General features: G+C 46.1%; 1 protein-coding gene across 1 annotated transcript in view; it reads left to right on the plus strand.

Annotated features, from left to right (window-relative positions):
- The window catches only part of Dnajc16 (DnaJ heat shock protein family (Hsp40) member C16), a 31,702-nt gene that overhangs the window by 227 nt on the left and 5,289 nt on the right, over window positions 1-26,186 (plus strand). The window contains exons 2-13 of the mRNA XM_041652175.1: window positions 1,478-1,647; window positions 6,327-6,393; window positions 8,002-8,335; window positions 14,039-14,223; window positions 15,890-15,994; window positions 16,613-16,771; window positions 19,803-19,933; window positions 20,836-21,019; window positions 23,789-23,971; window positions 24,113-24,189; window positions 25,408-25,488; window positions 25,602-25,700. Of these exons, the coding sequence (XP_041508109.1) occupies window positions 1,496-1,647; window positions 6,327-6,393; window positions 8,002-8,335; window positions 14,039-14,223; window positions 15,890-15,994; window positions 16,613-16,771; window positions 19,803-19,933; window positions 20,836-21,019; window positions 23,789-23,971; window positions 24,113-24,189; window positions 25,408-25,488; window positions 25,602-25,700 (1,757 nt within the window). The 5' untranslated portion in view covers window positions 1,478-1,495. The remainder of the gene's footprint in view (window positions 1-1,477; window positions 1,648-6,326; window positions 6,394-8,001; window positions 8,336-14,038; window positions 14,224-15,889; window positions 15,995-16,612; window positions 16,772-19,802; window positions 19,934-20,835; window positions 21,020-23,788; window positions 23,972-24,112; window positions 24,190-25,407; window positions 25,489-25,601; window positions 25,701-26,186) is intronic.

Here is a 26,186-nt window from a genome sequence, read left to right on the forward strand (position 1 = left end):
TGGGCCCTGGGGGACCGGGGAGCCGACAGGAACCGGGGCGGCGCGGGAGGGGGCCGCCTCCCGGAAGGTCGCGACCCGAGCTGGCACCCGAGGCAAGCTTGGTCCTGCGAGGACCACCAGGGAGCCGCCGCCTCCTGCCTTTGGGGGACACCGATGGCTACCTGTTGGCCAGTGCGTCCCCTGCACTGAGGCCAGCCCCCCTGGAGCTGGAGAATGTCAGCCAAAGAACTTCCCCACCGCACCCAGGCCTTACCCACTTTACTCTTCCCGACCCTCGCCCGTGAATATCCTTCTAGGTGCTAGTGTTCAATCCTACCCTATCAGCAAGAACACAGGTTTAGGTCCTAGAGTGGTGATGGACAGCACCCCCAGTCTAATCCCAAAGCCAGGTGAACTCAGAACAGGTTGTTCTAAGGGAAAAACTGGCCTGCTTGTCGATTTTACTTAGCATGGGTGCAGTTCTAAACAGCGACCCGCTGTCTGTGAAGACCCCCCTCCCCCCCAACTTGCATTTGTCAAAATCCACCCTCCTGAACCTTAACACTGTGAGGTCAAGATCAATGGGATCCATGAAAACAGTGTATGGTATAAAAGATCATAGCCTGTATGTGTTCCCAGTACCACACCATCTCATTAACCAAGGTTATTCGAAAACCCACATAGAACTCAACCCCTCAGCTGGGTTAGAGTTTAAACATTTCAAAGTCACACCTATTCAGGTCTTTCCTGTTCGTTGTCTTTAAGCAGTAAACTAAATGTTTTCTTAACCACTTTTTCATATCTGAAGTTTCCATGGTCAATTGCTAACCGGATTAAAGAACAACTTCTCATTTTCTTGTTTAAATGAACATGGTGAAAAAATAATAGCAGTCTTACTGAACATTACTGAGCTCAGTTATTTTTAAGATGTTTTACATTCATTTTATTTAGTGCCCAGAAATGCCACAATGATCCCAGACTGTAATTTAGTACATGATGAATCGCATGATGAATTTATGAGTTTATTTACTCAGTGAGCTACTCTGAAGCCATTAATTTTAACTTCATTGTCAGAATAGATGAAATTGTGCATTTGAGATGTAGTTTCTTGGTTATCCTTAATATATTCTCCCAGTTGCTACTTATTTTAGCTCATTCATTTTCAGTTTTGTTTTGTTTTTCAAGAGAGGGTTTCTCAATACGTTCCTGACTATCCTGGAACTCTCTCTGTAGACCAGACTAGCCTTCAGCTCAGATATCTCCCTGTCTCTGCCTCCTGGGTGCTAGGATTAAAGGTGTGTGGCCACCACTGCTCAGCTTGTTTCTGGGTTTTTTGTTTGTTTGTTTGTTTTTAAGATCTGGTCAGCTAGATCGACACCGTCCCATTTTTTAAGTCTTTTTAAATTCTTACCATTATCTTTATCTCCTCACCTAAAAAAAAGCAAGGCCGTCCAGGTTTCTGTCTCTGGAACTTACAGCTGCCTCTTAATCATTTCAGCTCTGGGAAGAAAGAGAGATGGAGGTTTCCTGGCGGTTCTGGATAGTTCTCTTTCTGACCCTGCAGGGTCTGTCCGCATTGGATTTTGACCCATACCGAGTCCTGGGGGTCAGCCGCACCGCCAGTCAGGCTGACATTAAAAAGGCGTATAAGAAGCTCGCCCGGGAATGGTATGTGAAATCAAGAACGGAAGTTTAACATATGCTAAGCAGTCAGCAGGTGGTTTGTCTGTGTCTATGTTCAGCAGACGTAGTTGTCTAGAGTGTTGGTGTTCAGCTAGCGACCCATGTTCTGTCAGTGCTAGTAATCACAAAGCTTGTGCTTACTTTGACACACACCCTTCAAGAATGTTATGGCTTAGAGCATTGTCTTAGGTACTGTTAGGATATTATGTAATGTTAAAGTAAGATGTAACTTTGAAACCAGGGATAGTGGTGCACTACGTTAATCCCAGCTCTTAGGGGTAGAGACAGGCAGATCTTTGTGAGTTCGAGGCCAGCTTGGTCTACAGAGTGAGTTCCAGGACAGCCAGGGCTACGTAACCCTGTCTCAGAAAAAAAAAAAAAAAGAAAAAAGAAAAAAAAACAAAACAAGAAAGAAAGAAGTAACTTTGATTTAAAAAAAAAATAGTTGGGGCAACCCTTGAGCTGATAGTTCTGGGTTCTGTTAGAAGCAGAATGAGCAAGCCACTAAACAGCACTTCTAGATGGCCTCTGCATCAACTCTTGCCTCCATGTTCCTGCCCTGCTTGAGTTCCTGTGCTGAGTTCTGTGGAAGAAGTGAAACAAACCCTTCCTTCCTCTTGAGGAAAAAAAAAAGTAATCAAACTGGACATGGTACCCTACACTTATGATCCCAGCACTTGGGAGGCAGAGGCAGGAGCCTCACCCACTCTGAGTTCAAGTCCACTAGAACAAATGAATCAGGAAAGAGAAGGAACCAACAGTGATGTGATCAGCAGCCATGCGCTGCCCTTCCTGTCATGTGATATTTATAGTAATTTTTTGGTTTGGTTTGGTTTTTCTGAGACAAGGTCTCTCCTTTTTTTTTTTAAATGTCTTCTTTTTTTATATTTTATTTATTTATTATGTATACAATATTCTGTCTGTGTGTCTGCCTGCAGGCCAGAAAAGGGCACCATACCTCATTACAGATGGTTGTGAGCCACCATGTGGTTGCTGGGAATTGAACTCAGGACCTATGGAAGAGCAGGCAATGCTCTTAACCACTGAACCATCTCTCCAGCCCCCGGTCTCTCCTTTTTTTAAAAATATTATTTTGAATTCTGTGTATATATCAGAAGATGCTGCCAAGTACCTGGAGCTGTGAGTTGCTGATGTGGGTGCAGGAACTGAACCCAGGTCCTCTGCCTCTGTGAGAGCAGCAAGTGCTCTTAACCACTGAGCCATCCCTCCAGCTCCATAAAGCAGTTCTTAATAGGTATAAGTGCTACAGGAAACATTATACAGTTCTGTTCTCTAAATCTCTAAGCTATAGAAAAGTTTAGAATAAGTACTTTGGCCTCCAATTTTAAGAGGAGATTCGAGAACCAAGTGTAATTACTTTAAAAAAAAATAAAATCTTTTTTTTTTTTTTTTTTTTTTGGTTTTTCGAGTCAGGGTTTCTCTGTGGCTTTGGAGCCTGTCCTGGAACTAGCTCTGTAGACCAGGCTGGTCTCGAACTCACAGAGATCCGCCTGCCTCTGCCTCCCGAGTGCTGGGATTAAAGGCGTACGCCACCATCACCCGGCAAAAAAATAAAATCTTAAAGAGAGCTATCAGACTTTTTTAGGGGGGTGGGGAGACAGGGATCTTTCTATATAGCCTGTCTGGCCTAGAACTTGCTGTGTAGACCAGGCTGGCCCTGAACTCACAGGGATCCCCTGCCTCTCGAGTGTTATGTGTACTCATGAGAACTATCAGTTTTATCTGTTGTTTTCAGGATTATCATTAGCAGAGGAGCAATAAGTGTTAAACTTTCTTTTTTTTTTTTTTTTTTTTTGGTTTTTTCGAGACAGGGTTTCTCTGTGGTTTTGGAGCCTGTCCTGGAACTAGCTCTTGTAGACCAGGCTAAGTGTTAAACTTTCTGAGGCAAACCTCTCTGAGGACAGCTTCAGCCCAGCCCAAGAGTCACAAATGCTAAGCAGTTGCAGAGAGAGTGACAGCCATGGTGTTTCTGAGCACCTACTGCATGGTCACCTCCGGGTTCTGTGTCTCATGGCCCCCATTTGATTAGCCCGTGAAAGAGGTGTTTGAACCCCATAGACAAATGGAAAGGTCAAAGCTCAGAGTTGGTAAGCCTGTATTGCCTTTGACTTTGTGATCACTTGCCCATCTGTACATGAGTAAAGTTGGGCACGTTAGAGCTTTGGCGGCAAGGAGTGTCCAGTTGGGCAGCCACAAAGCTGCCCGAAGCAGATGAGTCTGTAATCAGGCCTGGCTCTGGCTGGCACCATTTTCCCTCACTAAACAGATTTAGCTTAATTTTAAACTAGTTGTGGTAAAGGTCAAAGGTCGTTTATAATGTTCTGAACATGTATTTGGGACTATATTCATATCGTGAGGACTCTAGAATTGGATGCTGAGAGTAAAGCGCGTTGTCCACTAATGCATGGCCTCTTTCCAGCAATTCTCTGCCAAACTGGCTTTTAGTAATATTTCAGGGCCATGCCTCGCTGTACTTAAAGCAAAATTGACAACCCGCGGTTATTTCAGAAATAGCAGCCTCTGGATGGGATGTCTAGCCTTGGCTGGACAGAATGGTGGCCTAAGGATGTGGGACCTCCTGCAAGAATGCCTTGTGCTGTAAAAGGTGTTGTGTCCCTTCTTCCTGCTGGAGTCTCCTGGAATAATTCATGGCCGTACAAATGAACAGTGCTGGCTCTGTGCATTGAAATCGTATTTTACCTGCGTGTTTGTACCGTCCTCCTGTTCTCCGTCGTTTGGGCCCTGGCAGTGTTTTCTCACTTTATTCTGTGTCCCCTCTAGATGGTTTCATAGAAACACTGAAAGTGGTGTCATGGCCCCACTTCACTCCAGAATAACTTGAGGAAGAGGGAAATGGTTTCATAGCAACACCAAAAGTGCCCTTATGGCCCCATTTGACTTCCAGAAGGATCCTAGGCAGGGGAAGTGGTTAGCAGTCGACTATATTTTGCCAGGTGCTTTACTCACAAAAATTGTTACTTGCTTGGTGAAACCATGTAAAATGACTTTTTTCTGTCAGGAAAACCATATTCTCACCCAAGAATTGTATTATCATGAGTACTTTTATTTGCCATCCGTGTTAGCAGAGTACCAAGGCCCCCAGGAAAAGCAGATTGGCAGAACATGGTTCGCTCAGCCAAGGCGCATCAAATCTGCCTCATTCTTAGCCGAAATTACTTCTTCCCATCGTCATTTTATTCCTTTAGAGGTCATGCTGATGTCGCTTGAGCCCATGTGCAGTACTGTCTTCACTATGAAACGTTAAGTTTGCCTGGCGTGAGGCAGCTCGTGAGTCTGTCTCACTCCCTGAACTCAACAGTGGACAGTGCTCCCCTCAGGCTGAACTTTCCTGCTCCAAGTACTTGCAACTTTGAGAGGTCCCCCGCCTTCAGGAAAGCACTCTATCAGTGCAGACTGCCTTCTGAGGGTCTCAGTTAACCTGTCCTGTCCAGCTGCCTCCGACCCTGCCTCGGCCTCATGCAAAGCCCCTCCTCCCCTTCCTGTCCTGGACAGCTCCTCATAGTTCCTTGAGTCTCCTCATGTCAAGTCATTATTTGCAGGCTCGCACAGCTCTGTCCACTTATCCTCGAACCAGAGTCTGAGCATTAAAAGCCTTTTATTCTGGTCAACCAGAAACATGCTTTGGAGTCCCCATCCCATCCCCTTCAGTCCTGCTGTTTCCGGTGTGCCTACCTTGCATTGACTTTTTAACCTCAGTATTATGCAAGGACTCAGTGGGTAAGGGCAGAGTGGTATCCAAATTCCAGTCACTTGAGCTGGCATTGGCAGCACACACCTTTAATTCCAGCACTCAGGAGGCAGAGACAGGTGGATCTCTCTGAGTTTGAGGCTAGCCTGATCTACAGAGTGAGTTCCAGGACAGCCAGGACTGTTTCACAGAGAAACCCTTGTTCCGAAATAAGAAAAAGAAAGGAAGGAAGGAAGGAAGGAAGGAAAGGAAAAAGAAGAATATGGGGTATAAAGCACTCACATTCCTGCTCGAATAAGCTGATTGAATTGTAGATGATTTATTCAGTACTTTTGATGTGTTCTCAGCCTTTTCCACTTCGCTGTGAGTTGTTTTTCTTCTCAGAATGTTTGCTAGAAGAAATTTCTTAAGACTAGAGGATGTGATTATATAAAGAGTGAATGGGTCCAGGCGTGGTGGCTCACGCCCTTAATTCCAGTACTTTGCGGGGGTGGGGGAGCAGAAGCAGGTGATCTCAGTGAGTTTGAGGTCAGCTTGGTCCACCAAGAGAGTTCCAGGACTGCTAGGGCTACATAGAGGGACCCTGTCGCAAAACAGCAGCAAAGAATAAATGGGGCTGGGTGTGGTCGAACAGGCCTGTGATCCCTGCTGTCACAGTGCTGAGGGATGAAGATGAGGGTGCAGATGTGTCTCCTCGGGAGCATGCTGCGGGGCTCTCTGGCGCTTTGAAAGTGTGCCCAGCTGGAGCATCTTAAGAGAAAATTGCCTGAGTTAAAGTTGCATTTTTTTATGCTCATGTGAAGCAGCTGATTGTTTCTACGTTAGGAAGCAGTGCTAAGCAAACCACCTTCCCTCGCTAGTGATGAGCTGTGTATGTAAGGTGATAAAATGATCGTGTGTGAACAGTTCTCACTGTCTGCCGTCTGTGTTTCAGGCATCCTGACAAAAACAAAGACCCTGGTGCCGAGGACAAGTTCATTCAGATCAGCAAGGCCTATGAGGTACCGTGTCAGACACTCCATTGCCTCCATTAGTACCTAAAAATGGGGTGGAGGGACTGGGGAGATGGCTCAGCATCTCAACCATGTAAGCAGGAGGTCCAAAGTTTGCATCTGCAGAACCCACACAAAGGCCTGGATGGGCTTAGCAGGCCATCTGCAGTTTTAGTGCTCAGAAGGCTGAGAAAGGATCCCCAGGGCAGCTGGCCAGCTAGGCTCGCCTGTGCTGAGAGCTCTGGGTTCAGTTGAGAGACTCTGTCTGAGTGAGTATGGCAGAGAAGGGCATAGCTTTGGCCTTCCTCAGCCCATGTGTGCACACACATGCAAACAGAAATGCAAACACATACACAGAACGAAACAAAAGGAACACAGGTGGGCACGTTCCCCACACCTGATCCGGTCTCCTCATGATAGAGAAAGTGGCTTTGTCCCCCGCCCACCACCACCATGTTGAAGCAGGTGCCTGAACATTTCAGCCCCTGGAAAACCTGACCCACTTTGAAAGCTTTAATTAGAATTGTGCAATTACTCAGGATAGATGTCTGCTGTGATTGCAGAGTCACACACCAGTTTGCCTGGTTACACAAGGTTACAAATAACTTTAAAATACATGATTTTTGGTAAGTCTCCAACATGTCACCTTAAATAACGTGGCCTAGAATACATGTAAACAGTGAGTCTCAGGCCACCTGATTTGTTGGGTAATGTGCTCCAGCCAGTAGTGCTTAGGCTGTATAGTGAGTGACTCATCATCCTAAAACATTAGCAGATTGGAGTCTTCAAAGTTAGGTTTCAGTAAAACAAAGTCAGTGGTAAAATGGCTCGGTGGGTAAGGATACCTGCTACCAAGCCCAAAGACCTGTGTTCAATCCCCAGGACCCCAGTGCTGGAAAGAAAGAACTGACTCCTGCAAGCTGCCCTCTGACCTCCACACCTGTGTCCTGGCAGGCATTAGATAAGCGTAAATGCAAAAAGCTGAAGTCGGTTCATGCATGAGGCCCTGGGCTCTGCTCTTTGGTTACCTTTTAGTTGTCAAGCATACCATACCTTGGTCCAGATGACTTTAACTGCAAGGATACAGCCAGGGTAATATTCTGTGATGGATCCTGGTGACATCATTGTCGGGTCTTATTTGTTACTTCTTTACTAGTACTTACTGAGATTAGCGGCCTTAATATCAGCATGAGTGTGGAGAGCTCAACAAATGAAATTTGAGGTTCTGATGTTTCTATTCGGAGGTTTTATGTGTGTGTGGTTTGTATTTTGTGAGCTTACATGTGTCACAGCATTCATGTAGTACTCAGAGGAAAGCTTGCATGAGTTGGCTCTCCAGCCATATGGATTCTAGGGATGGTAAGGTCATAATCTCCTCTCTCCTTCCCTCCCGTGCCTCCTTGCTGGAGGTTGAACCCAGCATCCCTGTTATACATTTATTAGAAATGTACTTCTTCTGTCTTTCAGGCTGCTTATAGAGAAGTCACGTGGGGCTGGGGTGTGGCTCAGCGTAAAGGGTTTGCCAAGTGCCTCAGTCCTGAAAGAAGAGAAGAGAAAGGAAAGTACTTTGATAAACCACTTCCTCCTTTAGACTCCTTGTCATCTTCTTGCTTATAGATTCTCTCCAATGAGGAGAAGAGGACGAACTACGACCACTATGGTGACGCTGGTGAGAACCAGGGCTACCAGAAGCAGCAGCGCGAGTATCGCTTCCGCCACTTCCATGAGAACTTTTATTTCGATGAGTCGTTTTTCCACTTCCCTTTCAATTCGGAGCGGCGGGACTCCATCGATGAGAAGTACCTGTTGCACTTTTCACACTACGTGAATGAAGTGGTTCCCGATAGCTTCAAGAAACCCTACCTCATTAAGATTACCTCGGATTGGTGCTTTAGCTGTATCCATATCGAGCCTGTCTGGAAAGAAGTGGTCCAGGAATTGGAAGGACTGGGTAAGTCGTTTCCTTATTAGGATACGTTTATACAGGAGGTGACGCTTGTCATGCTTTTCTTTTCTTTTTAAGACTTCTGTGTTTTGTATGTATGAGTGTTCACCCACATGTATGTGTGTGCATTACATGCACACAGTGAACATGGAGACCAGAAGAGGGTGTTAAATCTCCTGGAACTGGAGCCAGAGGTCGTTGTGAGCTGCCCTGTGTGCACTGGGAACTGAAGCCAGGTCCTCTGCAAGAGCAGCCAGTGCCCTTAACCCCAGAGCCATCTCCCCGCCCACCATTCTTAAATTTGGTGGGCTGTTGGAGAAAGGGAACCATTGGTGTACTTTCTTTTCCCAAGTCCAGAATGATTGATTTTTGAAGGATGTTTATGGAAAGGGAGATGTAGAAGCTACTTTTCTTTTTATTTATTTATTTGTTTTTTTTTTTTTAAGACAGGGTTTCTCTGAAGCTTTGGAGCCTATCCTGGAGCTAGTTCTCGTAGACCAGGCTGGCCTCAAACTCACAGAGATCCACCTGCCTCTGCCTCCCGAGTGCTGGAATTAAAGGCGCGTGCCACCACCGCCTGGCCACTCTTTTTATTTTTTAAATTTGTATGAATGTTTTGCCTGTACATATTTCTGTTCCCTGCTTGGATGCCTGGTCCCTGAGGAGACCAGAAGAAGGTGTCAGAGCCCCTGGAACTTCAGTTACAGAAGGTTGTGAGCCTTCATGTGGGTGCTGGGAATCAAGCCCAGGTCCTCTGCAAGAGCATCAACACTCTTACCCACCAAACCATGTCTCCAATCTCTGATTTCCTAAAGGCATACACCACCATGCCAGACTCTTTTTATTATTATTACTGTTATTGTTGTTGTTGTTGTTGTTTATTTGGGCAGCAGGGGAGAAGGCTGGTGCCGTGGTGCTCATAAGGAGGTCAAAGGACAACTTTGAACAGTCAGTTCTCTCTTTCTACCTTTATGTGGACCCTGAGGACTCAACTCAAGTTGGCAGTGTTACATAGCAAGCGCCTTTATTACTCAACCATCTTGCTGGCCCACCACTGTCCTTTGCCTGATTGATTTAAAGCTTTATCTACGTAGTATCCAAGTCTCTCATTAGAAAGGGCAACTAGCTGAATGTCTCCACCCTAGCGCATGGGCTGACAATAAAGCCAAACTAATTTCCGGCCCATAAGCTCAGGAACCAAAGGCTAGGACTGCTCCGAACAGTCCTTACAGTGATGAGGATCACTTATGAGAGGTCCGAAAAGGGAAAAAAAAAAGACAAAAAATTTGAACAGTGTGAAAGGACCACTCTTAAGTGGCCCGAAAAGAGAAAACAAAAAAATCTGAACAGCGCGAGGATCACTCTGAGTGGTCTGGTCACGTTTTTAGCTATGGGAAGCAACCAGAGGTGAATGTGAGCAAAAGCTGACTTGGGGAAGGGAACCTTACCATTTGCAGCGATGGAGCAGGCAGAGAATGTGTCCTCAGCCGGCCCGCCCATGGACTGGAGGGAACACCAAGAGAGCCTGGGCGAGTCACTCAACGAATGTTATTCTATTTTAAGATACGGTGTGGGGTCCCACAGCCTGTCCCACAGGGGCCCAAGGTCTAGGCAGGTCCTGCTTGCAGGGGGTGTGCGGGGCTTGTCTCTTAAAGGGACAGGGTACCCAGGTGACAGGCCAGGCCCCAGATCATAACATTCAGTATGCTGAGGACCCTGGATGCAGTCACCTGGAACCACTGTGCTGGAAACAGTAAGCTATGGAGAAAGAGAAAGTGAGTGGGATTCAAGGAATGCTGGAAGGGGTGGGGGACGACACACGGACACAACACAGCTTTAATATAAGCTGATGTAAACCTTCTGAGAAGGACTTGAAGTCAATGAAGGTGTTAGCTATAGAGACACCATTGGGCCAGGGCCAGGGCCAAGACCCCAAAACTGTAGCATCCTTGATTAGTCTAGGCTGGAGCAAGCTAAGAACAAGGAGATGGGACCTGGGACCATATCATGAGTCCATTGTCCTTTTGTAGACCGTGGTTTGATTCCAAGTAGAGGGAGTAGGTCTTTGCAGGGTTTAGACAGAGGCATGGTGTGATTCACGTAAAAGGAACAATCTGGTGATTATGTTAAGAACAGGAAAGACCACTTTGGAGGCCATTGTAGCTGCCAACCAAGAGGGATGAGGAAGCTATGTGCTGTGGTGCACACCTGTGATCCATTGCACCTGAGGAGCCAGAGGCAAGAAGATAGGGTGTTCGGGTCAGCCTCGGTTACAAACTGAGGTGGAAAGAGGGGGTAGAGGAATACTGCCTTGGCATCTTCTAAAGAGAGACCCAGGAAGCTGGCTGGAAGATTCGATGTGGGTGTAAGGGATGACAAGGGTGGCTGTGTGGTGGGAGAAATGGAGCTGCCATGTTTGCAGTGGTGGAGGCAGTGGTGGAACTCTGTGGGAGGAGACCAGTTTGGTTTCAGGTGTTTGACACTCAAGTCTCCCAGACACCCCAAAAATGTCTCCTTTCTGCCTGTTAATCTTGCACTTAAGAGTAGCTGGCCCGGGCTAGAGAGATGGCTCAGTGGTTAAGAGCATTGCCTGCTCTTCCAAAGGTCCTGAGTTCAATTCCCAGCAACCACATGGTGGCTCACAACCATCTGTAAAGAGGTCTGGTGCCCTCTTCTGGCCTGCAGACATGTACACAGACAGAATATTGTATGCATAATAAATAAATAATTTAAAAAAAAAGAGTAGCTGGCCCTAGCCAGGCGATGGAGGCGCATGCCTTTAATCCCAGCACTCGGGAGGCAGAGGCAGGCAGATCTCTGTGAGTTCGAGGCCAGCCTGGTCTACAAGAGCTAGTTCCAGGACAGGCTCCAAAGCTACAGAGAAACCCTGTCTTGAAAAACTTAAAAAAAAAAAAAAGAGTAGCTGGTCCTTCAGATAATATGGTTAAATGAAAGAACAAGAGAAGACAGGTGTTAAGCGAAACAAGTGTTAGGTGAAAAAGATTACCCCGCATAAACCTTATTATTGCTATTCGCCTGTTTGGTTGTCTTTTCTTATTTTGTAGGTGTATTTGTGTCTAACTTGTGTATGTGAAATGCCAGAGCATGTGTGGAGTGGGCAGAGAACAAATTCTGGAAATCAGTTCTTGCTCCACACCTTGTTTTAAGGCAAGGTCTCTCTTGGTCCCACCATGCTGTGCTCCAGGATAGCTGGCCCATGGGGGTCTTGCTTCCAGTACTTTCCCTAGGTGCTACGGATCTGAACTCGTCACTAGGCTTATGTGGCAAGCTTTATTACCCACCAAGCCATCTCTTGGCACCTTCTTTCACTTGATAAAGAATTTGTAGCCATGCTGGTGACACACACCTTTAGTTCCAGCATTCAGGAGGCAGAGACAGGGAGGTCAATTTGAGGCCATCCTGCTCTACATAAAAATTTTAGGCCAGCTAAGGCTACATAGTAAGGCCATGTCTCAAAAAAAGAAAAAAAATTGTATTCTTAGAATTCTTTCAAATTATTATCTTATATTAATAGGTATTTTTCCTGCATGTATATCTGGGTTTTATTTTTTATTTATTTGAAAAAGGTTGTCAAGGTTTGAATAAGAACGTCACACATTGACAGACAATGGTGGTGCACGCCATTAATCCTAGCGCTCGGGAAGCAGAGGCAGGCGGAACTCTGCAAGTTTGAGGCCAGTATGGTCTACAGAGCTAGTACTAACACAGCTAAGGCTACACAAAGAAACACTGTTTCAAAAAAAAGAATGCCACCATAGGCTTATATATTTGAATACTTAGTCATCAGGAGTGACAATACTCGAGAAGGATTATTAGGAGTGGCCTTGCTGGAATAGGAGTAGCCTTGCTGGAATAGGCGTGACCTTGTTGGATGAAGTGTGTCACTTGTGGGTAGAGATTTCAAAAGGCCAACTCCAGCCCAGGGGCTCTCTTCCTGCTGCCTGGGGATCCAAATGTAAAACTCTCAACTGCTTCTCCAGTACCATGTCTGCTTGCATGCTGCCGTGCTCCCTGCCATGACTACAGTGAACTAAACCTCTGTACTGTAAGCTAGCCCCGGTTATTTAAATACTTTCCTTGTATAGGAGTTGCTGTGTCGTGGTGTCTCTTCACAGCAACCGAATAGTGACTGAGATGCAGGGTCTCTCTCTATAGTCGTGGCTGGCATGGAACTTGACATGTAGACCAGGCTGGCCTCAGACTCAGTGCTGGGATTAAAGGTGTGTGCCATCACACACAGCCTAGTGTGTACATCTATGCACCACATGTATACCTGGTGTCTGAGGAGGCCAGAGAGGGTGTCTGGTCCTCTGGAACTGGAGTAATAGACAGCTATGAATCACCATGTGGATGCTGGGAATTGAACCTAGTTCCCAATGCAGCCAGTGCTCTTAACTTCTTTTTTTTTTTTTTTTTGGTTTTTTCGAGGCAGGGTTTCTATGTGGTTTTTTTTTTAAATATTTATTTTATTTATTTATCATGTATACAATATTCTGTCTGTGTGTATGCTTGCAGTCCGGAAGAGGGCACCAGACCTCTTTACAGATGGTTGTTAGCCACCATGTGGTTGCCGGGAACTGAACTCAGGACCTTTGGAAGAGCAGGCAGTGCTCTTAACCACTGAGCCATCTCTCCAGCCCTCTATGTGGTTTTGGAGCCTGTCCTGGAACTAGCTCTTGTAGACCAGGCTGGTCTCGAACTCACAGAGATCCGCCTGCCTCTGCCTCCCGAGTGCTGGGATTAAAGGCGTGCGCCACCACCGCCCGGCTGCTCTTAACTTCTGAACCATCTCCCCAGCCCAAGAATCTGTATTTCTTTTTTTTTTAATATTTATTTATTTATTATGTATACAATAGTCTGTCTGTGTGTATGTCTGCAGCCCAGAAGAGGGCACCAGACCTCATTACAGATGGTTGTGAGCCACCATGTGGTTGCCGGGAATTGAACTCAGGACCTTTGGAATTTGGAAGAGCAGGCAATGCTCTTAACCTCTGAGCCATCTCTCCAGCCCAAAAATCTGTATTTCTTAAATCGTTCCTAATTGTGTTGGAGGGGGTACACATGCAACAGCAAGGATGTGGAGGTCAGAGACAGCACTGTGGAGGCGGTTAAGTAATGTGTATAAAAGGAAAATGTCTTCCCAGCAGTAAGATGTGCACTTCTTCTGTTGATAAGTCATAGGCCATGGCGCTGGGTGGGACACTGTAGCTGAGTCATCAGCCCCTTAGCTTGTTCACACATGTTTGTATATGGGTAGGAACATGGTGTACCAATTCTTCTCTCTCTTACATTTACTTAGTAAGTGTGCATGCATGTGTGTGTGCGTGTGTATGTGCCAAAAGTGTTCAAAGGTCAGAGAGCAACCTGCCAGAGTCAATTCTCCTTTTATCTTGTGGGTTCCAGGGATGGACCTCAGGCTTGGCAGCAAGTTCCTTTATTCCCTGATCCATCTCTCTGGCCCTCTTTTTTTCTTTTAAAGCATTTTCTCATGACCTGTTCCCAAAATTAGAAAAAATAGACTTAAAAGATGTTCTGGTTTGCAACTGTTTGTAAATATTACCAGATTGCGGTGAAAGAATGCTAAACAAGCTATTAGAAAATTACCTACTCCAACCCAATTGGGTTTCACTTCCCACTATAAAGGATTCTTCTCAGCAACACTTCATGGAGCTCTTCCATGCTTTTCAGGTGTGGGGATTGGTGTCGTCCATGCTGGCTATGAAAGACGCCTGGCCCATCACCTGGGAGCACACAGCACCCCCTCCATCCTAGGAATCATCAATGGGAAAATCTCCTTCTTCCACAATGCAGTGGTTCATGAGAACCTACGGCAGTTCGTGGAGAGTCTTCTTCCAGGGAACTTGGTGGAGAAGGTGAGTGTCCTCTGAGAACGGGCTACCAGCCGGAACCTCCCAGTCTTCACTCTGGACAGCCAGGCATTTACTGTTTCCTAATCATAATGATAAAACCTGGGAGACTGAAGCAGGGCTACAGAGCCGAAGAAAGGTCACTCTATTAACAACCAGCTCACAAGTGTTATCCCAGGAGCCTGATCTCATGCCAGGGTCATGTTTCCTAAACAACAACACAGTTAGATCGCGTGATTAAGATTTATGGATCATGCATTTGTTCATGTGTGTGTATTTGTTCTGTAAAAATACTCAAACCAGATTTCATTGAGAAAAGATGAATTACATTTGGTTTTTATATATTTAAGGATCACAGCTACCAAAACTACCAGACTCATTAAACCAAGTAATACTTCTGGAACTTTAGAAGCTGCTGAGGAACCAGTGGTGGTGTCTTGCACCTTTAATCCCAGCACTTGGGAAGCAGAGGCAGGTGGCTCTGAGTTTGAGGCCATCATGGTCTATATAGCAACTCTGAGTTTGAGATTAGTTTGGTCTACATAGCGAGTTCCAGGACAAGTTTTCTGCATAGAGAAAAAAAACAAAACAAAAAGTAAAATCTCAGTGAGAGCCAGAGCCAGCTCAGAAGGCAAAGGTGCTCCCTGCAAGTCTGACAACCTGAGTTGATGCCTGAGGACCCACATGGTGAAGGAGAGAACCCTCTCCTGCAGGTTGTCCTCTGACCAACACATGCATGCATAGCTCATGTACCTACATGTACACAAGGTAATTAAGTGTAATTTTGTTGTTGTTGTTATTATTTGAGACTTGGGTCCTCTTCTAGAGCTGCAAGAATCTCTCTCTAGCCATTTTTACAGGGCCTGTGCTGCATACCTTCTGTAGGAGTACAACTCTGAAGGGCTGATGGTAATGCCCTGGGTTCAATCCCCAATGGTAGAAGAACCAAGTCACCCTGTAATGAAACAAAGACAAGAATCGGGTATAGCTGAATGGTAGAGCACTCACCTAGCCTGCGGAGGCTGTAGGTTCAATCCTCAGTACTCCTCCCAAAACAAATAGAAAAGGAACCAACTCCAGAAGTGATTATGATATGGTCAGTATTCTGTCACTCAGTGTGGTTATTGTAATCTGTAAGAGTTTATAAACAAATGGTAGCTATATCTCCATTCTTCTAGTGGTTTTGTCTAATTAAGACAAAACAATAGTGACAAAGACAGGCAGATCTCTGTAAGTTTGAGGCCAGTGTGGTCTACATAGCATGTTCTAGGACAGCCGGGGCTACATAGACCCTGTCTCAAAAAGACAAGATGATTAGTTATCTGCATTTTTTAAATAAACAACCTCTTTATACATATTTAATTGGTCTCCTGACAGCATTATTATACAGTTGTTAAGAATTAAGTATTGGGGCCATATAATTGCCTCAGCAGTTAAGAGCACTGGCTACTCTTCCAGAGGACCTGGATTCGGTTCCTAGCATCCACATGGCAGCTAACACCCATTGGAACTCTGGTTCCAGGGGATTTGATTTCCACTTCTGACCTTTGTGAGCACCAGATCTGTGTGTGGTACACATACATATATATAGGCAAACATTTATATACAAAAGAAAAATAAATCTTTTTTTAAAAATTAAATATGGCAACTAACCTTCTATTTCCAATTTAAGGTTACAAATAAAAATTACGTGCGATTCCTCTCTGGCTGGCAGCAGGAGAATAAGCCTCACGCCCTCCTGTTCGGCCAGACACCGGCGGTGCCACTGATGTACAAGGTACTCCCCTACCTCGTGTTCCTGTCCGGGAATCGTAGCCCGTTGCCTGCTTGTCTTTTGTATAATTACATATGGAGCATCTCTAATTTAAGAATCCCAAATCAGAAACTCTTGAACATCAACTCGATGTCACCCACCCCTGACCTCGTGTTGCAGGTCATAGTCAAAACAAAAGCCCACAATTACCTTCATGCTGGGTGGGTAAGATGTGTGGAGCATACAGACTGTTTTATGTTTAAGTTTGGTGCTATCCCCAAGAATACTTCATTGTGGATATGCTAATATTTCAAACTGGATAAGTCTGGACCATTTCTGGTCACAAGTGTTTCAGATAAGGCTGCTCAGCTTGTGGTAGTTTATAGACACACACACACAGGCAAAATTTCAGCATAATGATTATTTTGTTTTATCTCTTGAGGAAATTAGTTGTGTTTATCTTTGCTCGGTTTTTGTGCATAGAATAAATACCTGAAGTGAATGTTTGAGGCTGAGAAAGACCTCGCGGGGATCCATGTGCTGACAGCTCACCCCCACCATTGACATACCCAGAGCCCACTTGCTCTAGAAGCTGGATGCCTCACTGTCCACTTATTCCCTTCCTCTCCTGTGCCCTCACAGTTGACGGCTTTTGCGTACAAAGATTATGTGTCATTCGGTTACGTGTACATGGGCTTGAGAGGTGTGGAAGACATGACCAGGCAGTACAACATCAATGTCTATGCCCCTGCCGTGCTGATCTTTAAAGAGCACATCAACAAGCCTGCTGATGTCATCCAGGTATGTGAGAACCCCCTCCTGTCAAGACCGCCTTCATCGCACCTCAGCCTAGTGTGAACAAGCTTTATAGTCCCAGCAGAGAAGGATCATTCTCAACTACTTAATAAGTCTGAGGCTAGCCTGAGCTACAATGAGACTTTGTCTCAAAGAAAGAGGAGGGAAAGGGAAGTGGTGGGTGGAAGTGTTTCCTGCCTAGTTTGGCCCCCTGAGTTCTCCCCTGGGTCCCCTGTGGTGGAAGGGGAAAACTAACTCCTAGAGGTCATCCTTTGACCTCTGCACGTGCTCAGGCACACCCAGGCACTGCACTCAGGAATAAATCAGAGAAAGACAAAATTGAACAAAGCAGCAGAGAAAAGGAGGAACTCATTTGCCATTTCATTGTACTGATGTACTGAATTTTGCTGGTTATTTTGGTTTTTTTGTTTTGTTTTGTTTTGTTTTTAAATATTTATTTATTTATTATGTATACAATATTCTGTCTGTGTGTATGCCTGCAGGCCAGAAGAGGGCACCAGACCCCATTACAGATGGTTGTGAGCCACCATGTGGTTGCCGGGAATTGAACTCAGGACCTTTGGAAGAGCAGACAATGCTCTTAACCTCTGAGCCATCTCTCCAGCCCTTTGCTGGTTATTTTATGTGACACAGTGATGTTTGGATTTAAAAAAAAATCATTTTATCTCAAATGGCATATACCTGAAATTGCAGTGCTCTGAAGGCTGAGGCAGGAGAATGCTGGTTTGAGAAAAAAGGTGTTTGTTGGTTTGGGGGAGTTTGTTGTTTTTTTTTTGTTTGTTTGTTTGTTTGTTTGTTTTTTTTGTTTTTCGCGACAGGGTTTCTCTGTAGTTTTGGAGCTTGTCCTGGAACTAGCTCTTGTAGACCAGGTTGGCTTCGAACTTACAGAGATCCTCCTGCCTCTGCTTCCCAAGTGCTGGATTAAAGGCGTGTGCCATCACCGCCCACCTTAAAAGAGGATGTTTTATTTGCTCAGCACACATTCTCTCTTGCCTGCTGTGTGGTGAATGTGGTGCTGGCTGGGCATCCGGAGCTGTTAGACTGTGCCTAACGTGCTTCAGTCGGGGTGGATAGACCTAAAGGCGATCTCCAGTCTTGTAGAATAGCAGTGTGCCACACTGGAAATCAGGAAGGTTCGTCTGTGGGGCAGACCCAGATGGGAAATGGCTGATAGGGACCGGAGAGAATGAGTTCATCTTAGGTATGCTGAATTAGAGCTGTCTATAGCAAAGACTGACGGAGCTGACCCTTACACAGGTGGACAGGGACAGCTTAGGAAAGACAGGAGAAAGCTGGGCTGGATGGAAGTGTTTAAAATCTCAGCACTTTGGAGGCGGAGAAAATGAGAATTCAGAGCTAACGTAGGCGGCAGTAGAAGGGTGCTGTTGCAGTAGCTTAGGTAGCTTGTTAGGTGCTTGCCTAGCAGACACAGAGCCCCAGATCGGACCCCAGCACTGTAGAGGCCAGGCGTGGTAGTGCCGGCCTGTGATCCCAGCACTCAGGAGGTAGAAGCAAAAGGAAGGAAGTTCAAGGACATCCTCACCTAGGGAATTCCATGCCAGCCTGAGTTACTTAACACCCATCTCAAAATTCTTTAAAGAGGTAGGAGGGCAACAGATACAGCATGGAAGGTTGTGAGTGTGTCAGTGAGTGGTTGGTTTTTGAGAATTAAAACCTTTTTTAAATTTATATTTATTTATTTTTGTGTATCTGTTCATACTCATGTATGTGTGGAGGTCATAGGACAGCTTGTGGAAGTCAGTTCTTTCCTTCCACCCTGTGGGTTTGGGGAATCAAACTCAGTTCGTAAGGCTTGGCAGTAAACCCCCTTACCCACTGAGCCCTCTCACTGACCCAGAATCTACCTGTCAGTTCACCCTTCTTCATCCTTGTGAGACAGCATCTGTTACACTTTCTCTCTGCTGATAGAAGGAACACAGTTGGTTCTCAGGACTGACTTTGTATCATCCGGCAGCTTTGCAAATGTGTCGTTAGCGTTTGATAGGTACACTGTGGTCACCTGAGGCTGGTGGCGGTTTCGCTGCTCCTGTGTCATGTCTGTCTTCTAAACCACACGACAGAGTGATCAGTGTGCAGTTTTGTGGTCTGCCTCTTCATTCTTAGTAAGTGTGCAGAGGGCTGGGACGTCACTGAGTGGGATCGCTTTCCTAAAGCACACAAAGCCCCACGTCATCTGTCCTGGCACCACACAAAGTGTGTGCCTGAGATCCCAGCACTAGGAAGGTAGATGAGAGCATCAGCAGTCCACGGTTATCCTCAGCTACATAACTGGGTGGGGAGTGGGGGATGGGCAGAGCGGCACATTGATTTAATTCTAGCCCAGAGGCAGACAGATCTTTGTGACTTGGAGGCCATTTGTCTATATAGCAAATTCCAGGCCAGCCAAGGTGGATAGTAAGACCCTGTCTCAAAAAAAGAATAAGAGCTGTCACTGTTTGGGTATTTTGTTTCATTTTGTCTATCTTGAGGTACATATTTGTGCACATTTGACCAGTATTCTACCACTGAGCCACCTCCTTAGTCCTAGGATTTATTTTGAATTGTTAAGTTTGATACAGATCCTAAATGGAAATATATTAGTGTAAAATTCAAAGGCCAGGTGTGGTGGCGCACACCTTTAATCCCAGCACTCGGGAGGCAGAGGCAGGCGGATCTCTGTGAGTTCGAGACCAGCCTGGTCTACAGAGTTAGTTCCAGAACAGGCTCTAAAGCCACAGAGAAACCCTGTCTCGAAAAACCAAAAAAAAAAAAAAAAAAAAAATTTTCAAATGATTGACTCCTCCGAGCTGTTGACGTAAATGGTATGCAGTCACATAGTAGAAACCTCTTGATTTTCCCCTGAGCATGACCTAACTGTATCATCACCTCCACCTGAGTTATCCATCATCTCCACACGTTTCTTGCCTGGTGATGTTGCCGTAGGCAGGGTCTTCATAGCTTGTGAGTAAAGCCCATTGGCAGTGTGAAGACTGAGTGCCTGTTGGTGTTTCTCCAGGCTCGAGGGCTGAAGAAGCAGGTCATTGAGGACTTCATCGCCCAGAACAAGTACCTGCTGGCAGCCCGGCTCACCAGCCAGAGGCTCTTCCATGAACTCTGCCCTGTGAAGCGGTCTCACCGACAGAGGAAGTACGAACTCTGGGCTTTCCTTCTCGCTGAAGTGGGAGGGAGCAGTGGTGTCTTCCTGCAGGGCAGTTAAACTATGATGGGTGAGGTGCCTTAGTCCAGGGTACCCATGCTGAAATAGTAGCATGGGCCACCCTATCTAGCAGATATCTGGAGGACCAGCGGGATGACTCTGCAGGTACAGGCACTGACTGTCAAGCCTGACCACCTGGGTTTGCTCTCTGAGATCATGTGACGGAAGGAGAGAATTGATCCACACGCCCCCAGACACATACATTTTCATCTGCCTGGCATCTCATTATTTTATCATGGCCACTCTTGAGCAGGCTCCCACATGTCCCATAGGGTTTCTGCTCCCATCCGTTCCCTTATTCTTCTCTCTGTTCTCCACACATCTACCATAAATCTCTCCAAACCCAGGCCCCATCAGGTTGCTCCACCCTCTTTTCCTCTCCCACAGCACTTCATTCAAGTCTGCTCAAACATCAGGTGGCATTTCCTGGTCTGCATGAGCGTGACTTCCACCCCATACCAGCCTCTTCTGTCCTCTTTTTCTCACTGCACTTACCAGTGCTCATTATGTGTGTGTCCATGTGTCTGGTGTCTGTTTTCCCCACTAGAACAAGGTAGGGATGTTGCCTGCAAGCTCAGTAAATATTCGGAGAATGAATAAATGAACGCTAGGCTCCCATCAGAACGTTGCAGAGGCAGCCCCTTCAGAAGGAAGTTTGGTCACCTCTGCCCTAAGATAGATTCAGCCAGCCCTTCATGGGAGAGGAGAACAGGACATATGGCTTCTGAAAACTTCCTCACATAGACAGGTCTCCTCTTTCCTTAGCAGCCCTTGCCAGGCCTGACCCTGACCGGAGATTGGTTCTAGGACCTTCTCTCTTGTTCCTTTGCAGGTACTGTGTGGTTTTGCTGACTGCCGAGGCTAGCAAGCCAAGCAAACCCTTTGAAGCCTTCCTGTCATTCGCATTGGCAAACACTCAAGACACGGTGCGGTTCGTGCATGTCTATAGCAGCCGGCAGCAGGAGTTTGCCAGCACATTGCTGCCAGACAGCGAGATGTTCCAAGGACAGTCAGGGGTAAGCCAGGGCCCCCCAACCCTCACCCACATCCCTCCTGTCTTGGGAGTGCTGAATACAGAGTGCAAACATCTGGAAACCTCTGAGACCAGACTGGAGTCTTAATCAAACCTTCATCTTTCACTTAGCCACATCCCCATTTGGGCCCCAGTCCTTCCTGGAAAGCAGCCTTCCTCTGGTCTGGCGCCATCCCAGCTGAGCCATCTCGGCCACTTGCCATGAGGGAAGGTTGAGGTGTGTCAGCCTTTTCCAACAACTTTTCCTAGGATCAGGTGTGGAAGTGTAGAACTCTAGAGGCCCCTTGTCCAACTCTCAGGCCCCTGCTAGATGCTTGGAAACCTCTCCGTCCTCACATGCTCTGCTGGCATCATCACACACACACACATCCCAGAAGCCTACGGTTCTTTCTGGAGTGAGGATTGGAGTTTGGTGATAGAGTGTTTGCCTGAAATGTGCGAGAGCCTGGGTTTCATCCCAGCACCCGGAAAGGAAAGAAATGACCACCTTCTCTGTTGTCATTCGGTTGTCATAGAAATGCTCTCTGCAAAGCCAAGGCTCCTTAACTGTAACGTTGTGTCAGATGCTGCCCTACAAAATCTGTTGAAAGAAAAAAGGTTTAGAATTTTGACAGAGGCTTTGGAAAGTCACCTTAAGAACCATTACTCTTGCCAGGTGCACCGGGGATATGCCTGTAATCCTAGCACTCAGGAGGTAGAGGCAGGATAACAAAATTTGAGATCCTGTCTCAAAAAAATTTAAAAAATAAAACAAGCAAAAATTAGACTGGGAGGTAGGTCCATGGATAAGAATACTGACTGGAGCTGGAGAGATGGCTCAGAAATTAAGAGCACTGACTGTTTTTCCAGAGGTCCTGAGTTCAATTCCCAGCAACCACGTGGTGGCTCACAACCATCAGTAATGAGATCTGGTGCTTTCTTCTGACCTGAAGGCATACATGCAGGAAGAACCCTGCATACATAATTAATAATAAAGTCTTTCTTAAAATAAAAAAAGAATACTGGCTGTTCTCAGAGAAGACCTGGGTTCTATTTCCAGCACCCACATGGAGGCTCACAATTACCTGTAATTCCAGTTCAGGGGATCTGGTGTGTTCTTCTGGTCTCTGAGGGTTCCTGAACGCACATGGTACACATAAACTGATACAGGCACATACATATACACATAAAAATAATAAATATATTTTAATACTATTTTTGAGCTTATTTAATTACATTTCTCCCTTCCTTTTCCTCCCTCCAAACCCTTTCATATACCCCTTGCCACTCTGCTTCAAATCCATGGCCTTTTTAAAAATTGGGTTGCTATTGCACTATATTTGTATATACATATATTCCTAAATATGACCAGTTTACATAATACTACCTTTATATTATGTTTTCAGGGTTGACTGTTGGGCACTGCACAACCAATTGGTGTGTTCTTCCCTGGGGAAGGCCACCTCTCCCATTCTATGAATAGATTTTTTTTTTAAAGATTATTTATTATGAATACAGTGTTCTGTCTGCATGTATGCTATAGAACAGAAGAGGGCACCAGCTCTCAGCACAGATGGTTGTGAGCCACCATGTGGTTTCTGGGAATTGAACTCAAGACCTCTGGAAGAACAGCCAGTGCTCTTAACTGCTGAGCCATCTCTCCAGTCCCATGAATAAATTTTCTAAACAAGCAAAAATTAGCCGGGCGGTGGTGGCGCACGCCTTTAATCCCAGCACTTGGGAGGCAGAGGCAGGCGGATCTCTGTGAGTTCAAGACCAGCCTGGTCTACAAGAGCTAGTTCCAGGACAGGCTCCAAAGCCACAGAGAAACCCTGTCTCGAAAAACCAAAAAAAAAAAAAAAAAAAATTAATTAAACTATTGTAAGAAGACCAAAGTTTGAGATATCTTGAGCCTGGGAAATTGAGGCCGACCTAGGCAACATAATGAGAGCTCATCTCAAACATCTCAAACAATATTAATTACTGCACTAAGGATGTGGTTCAGTTGGTAAAGTGCCAGCTGGCGTGCACAAGGCCCTGGGCTCCCTGCCTGCTGCAGTTTAGTCGGGGATGCTGGTGAGATAGAGACAAGCAAGTCAAGGGGCTTCTTCACAAGAGCATAGTGAATTCGAAAAGTAATGGTGCCTCTTGTCAGAGCGTAGGGTCTCTTACAAATTACTGTAAACACAGGGCTGGACAGATGGCTCAGCAGTTAAGAACACTGACTGCTCTTCCAGAGGACCCAGGTTCAATTCCCAATACCCACAAAACAGCCCAGAACTGTCTATTAATCCAGTTCCAGGGATTCTGACACCTTCATAACAGTGTACATAAAATAAATTTAAATAAATTATAAAAAAACAAATACCATAAACATATCAGTATTTGCATTTTTGCTTAAGTTCTGACCTTGTGAAACCCTTTTGTACATCTCTGGAAAAAAGTACAGGCTCATGCCTTTAACCACAGCACTCAAGAGGCAGAGGCAGGCAGAACTCTGAGTTCAAGGCCAGCCTGTTCTACAGAATGATTTCCAGAACTGACAGGGCTACACAAGAGAAACCCCGCCTTGGAAAAAACAAACAAACAAACAGAAAAAAAAAAAACACTGGCAAGTGCAGCTTACAGGTTTTTTTTGGTTTTTTTTTAATGTATAAGATCTAGGTGTGTAAGTCCAGACTGAGCTAAATTCTCGACCCTCCTGCCTCAGCCTCCCGGGGGTTGGGATTTCTGGTATCATTCTATCCTAATTGTTCTTCTCCTTTTCTCCCAGGTGTCCATCTTGGAGAGGCGAAACACAGCGGGAAGGGTGGTATTTAAAACCCTGGAAGACCCCTGGACGGGCAGTGAGAGCGACAAGTTCATCCTTTTGGGTTATCTTGACCAGCTTCGGAAAGATCCGGCCTTTCTCTCCTCTGAAGCTGTCCTTCCTGACCTGGCCGATGAACTTGCCCCTGTGAGCATCTCAGTTGGGAAAGATGGGCCATCAGGAGGGACAGGGTGGACAGAGCAGGGATCCAAAGAAGCACTATGTTGTGGAAGTGTGGGGCCTCCCTCTGGGCCAGGTCCTGACCACTGCCTGTTTCTTCTCTGGCAGGTGTTTCTTCTCCGCTGGCTCTACTCTGCTTCTGATGCCCTCTCGGACTGGTGGGAGAGCCTACTCCACAGTAACTGGTAGGAGCCTCTGGGGTTCCCAGTGACAGTTTCCTTTTCCTTTTATTTATTTATATATTATGTATGCAACATTCTGCTTCCATGTATGCCCACATGCCAGAAGAGGGCACCAGATCTCATTATAGATGGTTGTGAGCCACCATGTGGTTGCTGGGAATTGAACTTAGGACCTCAGGAAGAGCAGCCAGTGCTCTTAACCACTGAGCCATCTCTCCAGCCCCAGTTTCCTTTTTAGTATTTACTGACTGGTACCTCTTGCTGGGGAGGAAGGACCACCCCAGCTGTCCTCTCTGTCAGCAGAACTGATATTGGTCTTCTCTTCACGGCATGTCTGCCACTCAGCGCAGGGCCTGACACGTAGAGCCCAGTGTGTACATTCACAGATATGTCCATCCATGACCCAAACAAACTTGGGGAGAAAACAGCTTATTTTGGCTTATGAGCGAAGGCAGGATCTAAAGCTGAGACCACAAAGGAACACTGCTTACTGGCTTGCTCAGCTATTTTTCTTACACTGCCCAGGTCTGCTTGCCCGTGGGTGGCACCACCCACTGCGGGCTGGGCCCTCCCCTGTCAATTAGTATTCAAGGCACGCCCACAGTCCAGCCTAATGGAGGCAGCTCTCCTGCTGAGGTTCCCTCTTTCCAGGTGACTCTAGTTTATGTCAGGTTGACAACTGAAGCTCACTGTGACACCCCCTGTTCTTTTTTTTTTAAGATTTATTTATCATTTATTTATTATTATTTATCATATATAGTGTTCTGCCTGTATGTTTGCCTGCACACCACAAGAGGGCATTGGATCTCTTTGTAGATGGTTGTGAACCACCATATGGTTACTGGGAATTGAACTCATAACCTCTGGAAGAGCAGTCAATGCTCTTAACCTCTGAGCCATCTCTCCAGCCCCCGATACCCTCTATTCTATCTGAGTCACATTGCTCATTCTGGCCCCAGAAGAGTCAGGTAGACTGACATCACTGAACAGACTCTGTAGCCACCAATAGATACCTCGGTGGCAGAAAGTCCTTCCCTGTGTACAATTTAAGTTCTTCATCTCCTGCAGAATGTTTTAGACATAGTCTAAAGCCACCTTCCAGAAGGCAGTCTCCCCCTCCCCCCACCCCAGAAACAGCCGGTCCTGTGATTGTATTTCCTGGTGAAAGGCTTTTGGTCTGGGACTTTCCTCCTGAGACAGCGACTGTGCCTTTGTTTTCAGGCGAGAGATGATGCCGCTGCTGTCCCTCATCTTCTCAGCCCTCTTCATACTCTTTGGCACTGTCATTGTCCAGGCTTTCAGGTAAGTCTAGGGACTATCAGCGGGAGCCCCAATCTGCCATCTGCCATGGTCATTTATACCCCTAAAAAAAAAGAAAGAAAGAAAGAAAAATAACTTCTGTTTTCATTCTGTAGCGACTCAAATGAAGAACGAGAGTCACAGCCTCCAGAAAAAGAAGAGGTCCCTGAGAAGGCCGGGAAGACTGAGCCAACTTTCACCAAAGAAAACAGCAGGTTCTTCCCATACACCACATGCTTGCCTTTGGTTTCAAAGAGTGTGTAGGATGGGTAGTGTAGAGGGTCAGGAGAGGGTCGCAGTGCTGGGGATCAAACATGAGCTAGACAAGTGCTCTCACCGAGCAACTCTGAAATAACCCAAAGTGTGAAACTCGGTGGCCAGCACCCTAAGGCCACACATAGAGTGTTCTGTGGCAGCCAGTCATGGTGGCACACACCTTCAATTCCAGCACCTGGGAGGCAGAGGCAGGCAGATCACTGTTGAGTTTTATATAGTGGGTTCCAGGCCAGCAGGACTACATATTGTGATCTCATCTCAGAAAAGAAGAAAACAGTTCTGTGCCTCATTGGGGAGTCAGACCAGCTTCAGACTGAGGTGTATGCACAGACATAGATGTCATGTTTTGACCATCTCTTGTACCTCATTGCATGTTTGCGCATCTTATAAAGTGGGAGGGGGACTCTAAAAATCCAAACCATTCT

This window comes from Microtus oregoni, unplaced genomic scaffold, assembly GCF_018167655.1.
Source record: "Microtus oregoni isolate MIOR12 unplaced genomic scaffold, Mior012 000005F_ref0000423, whole genome shotgun sequence".
NCBI classification, from domain to species: domain Eukaryota; kingdom Metazoa; phylum Chordata; class Mammalia; order Rodentia; family Cricetidae; genus Microtus; species Microtus oregoni.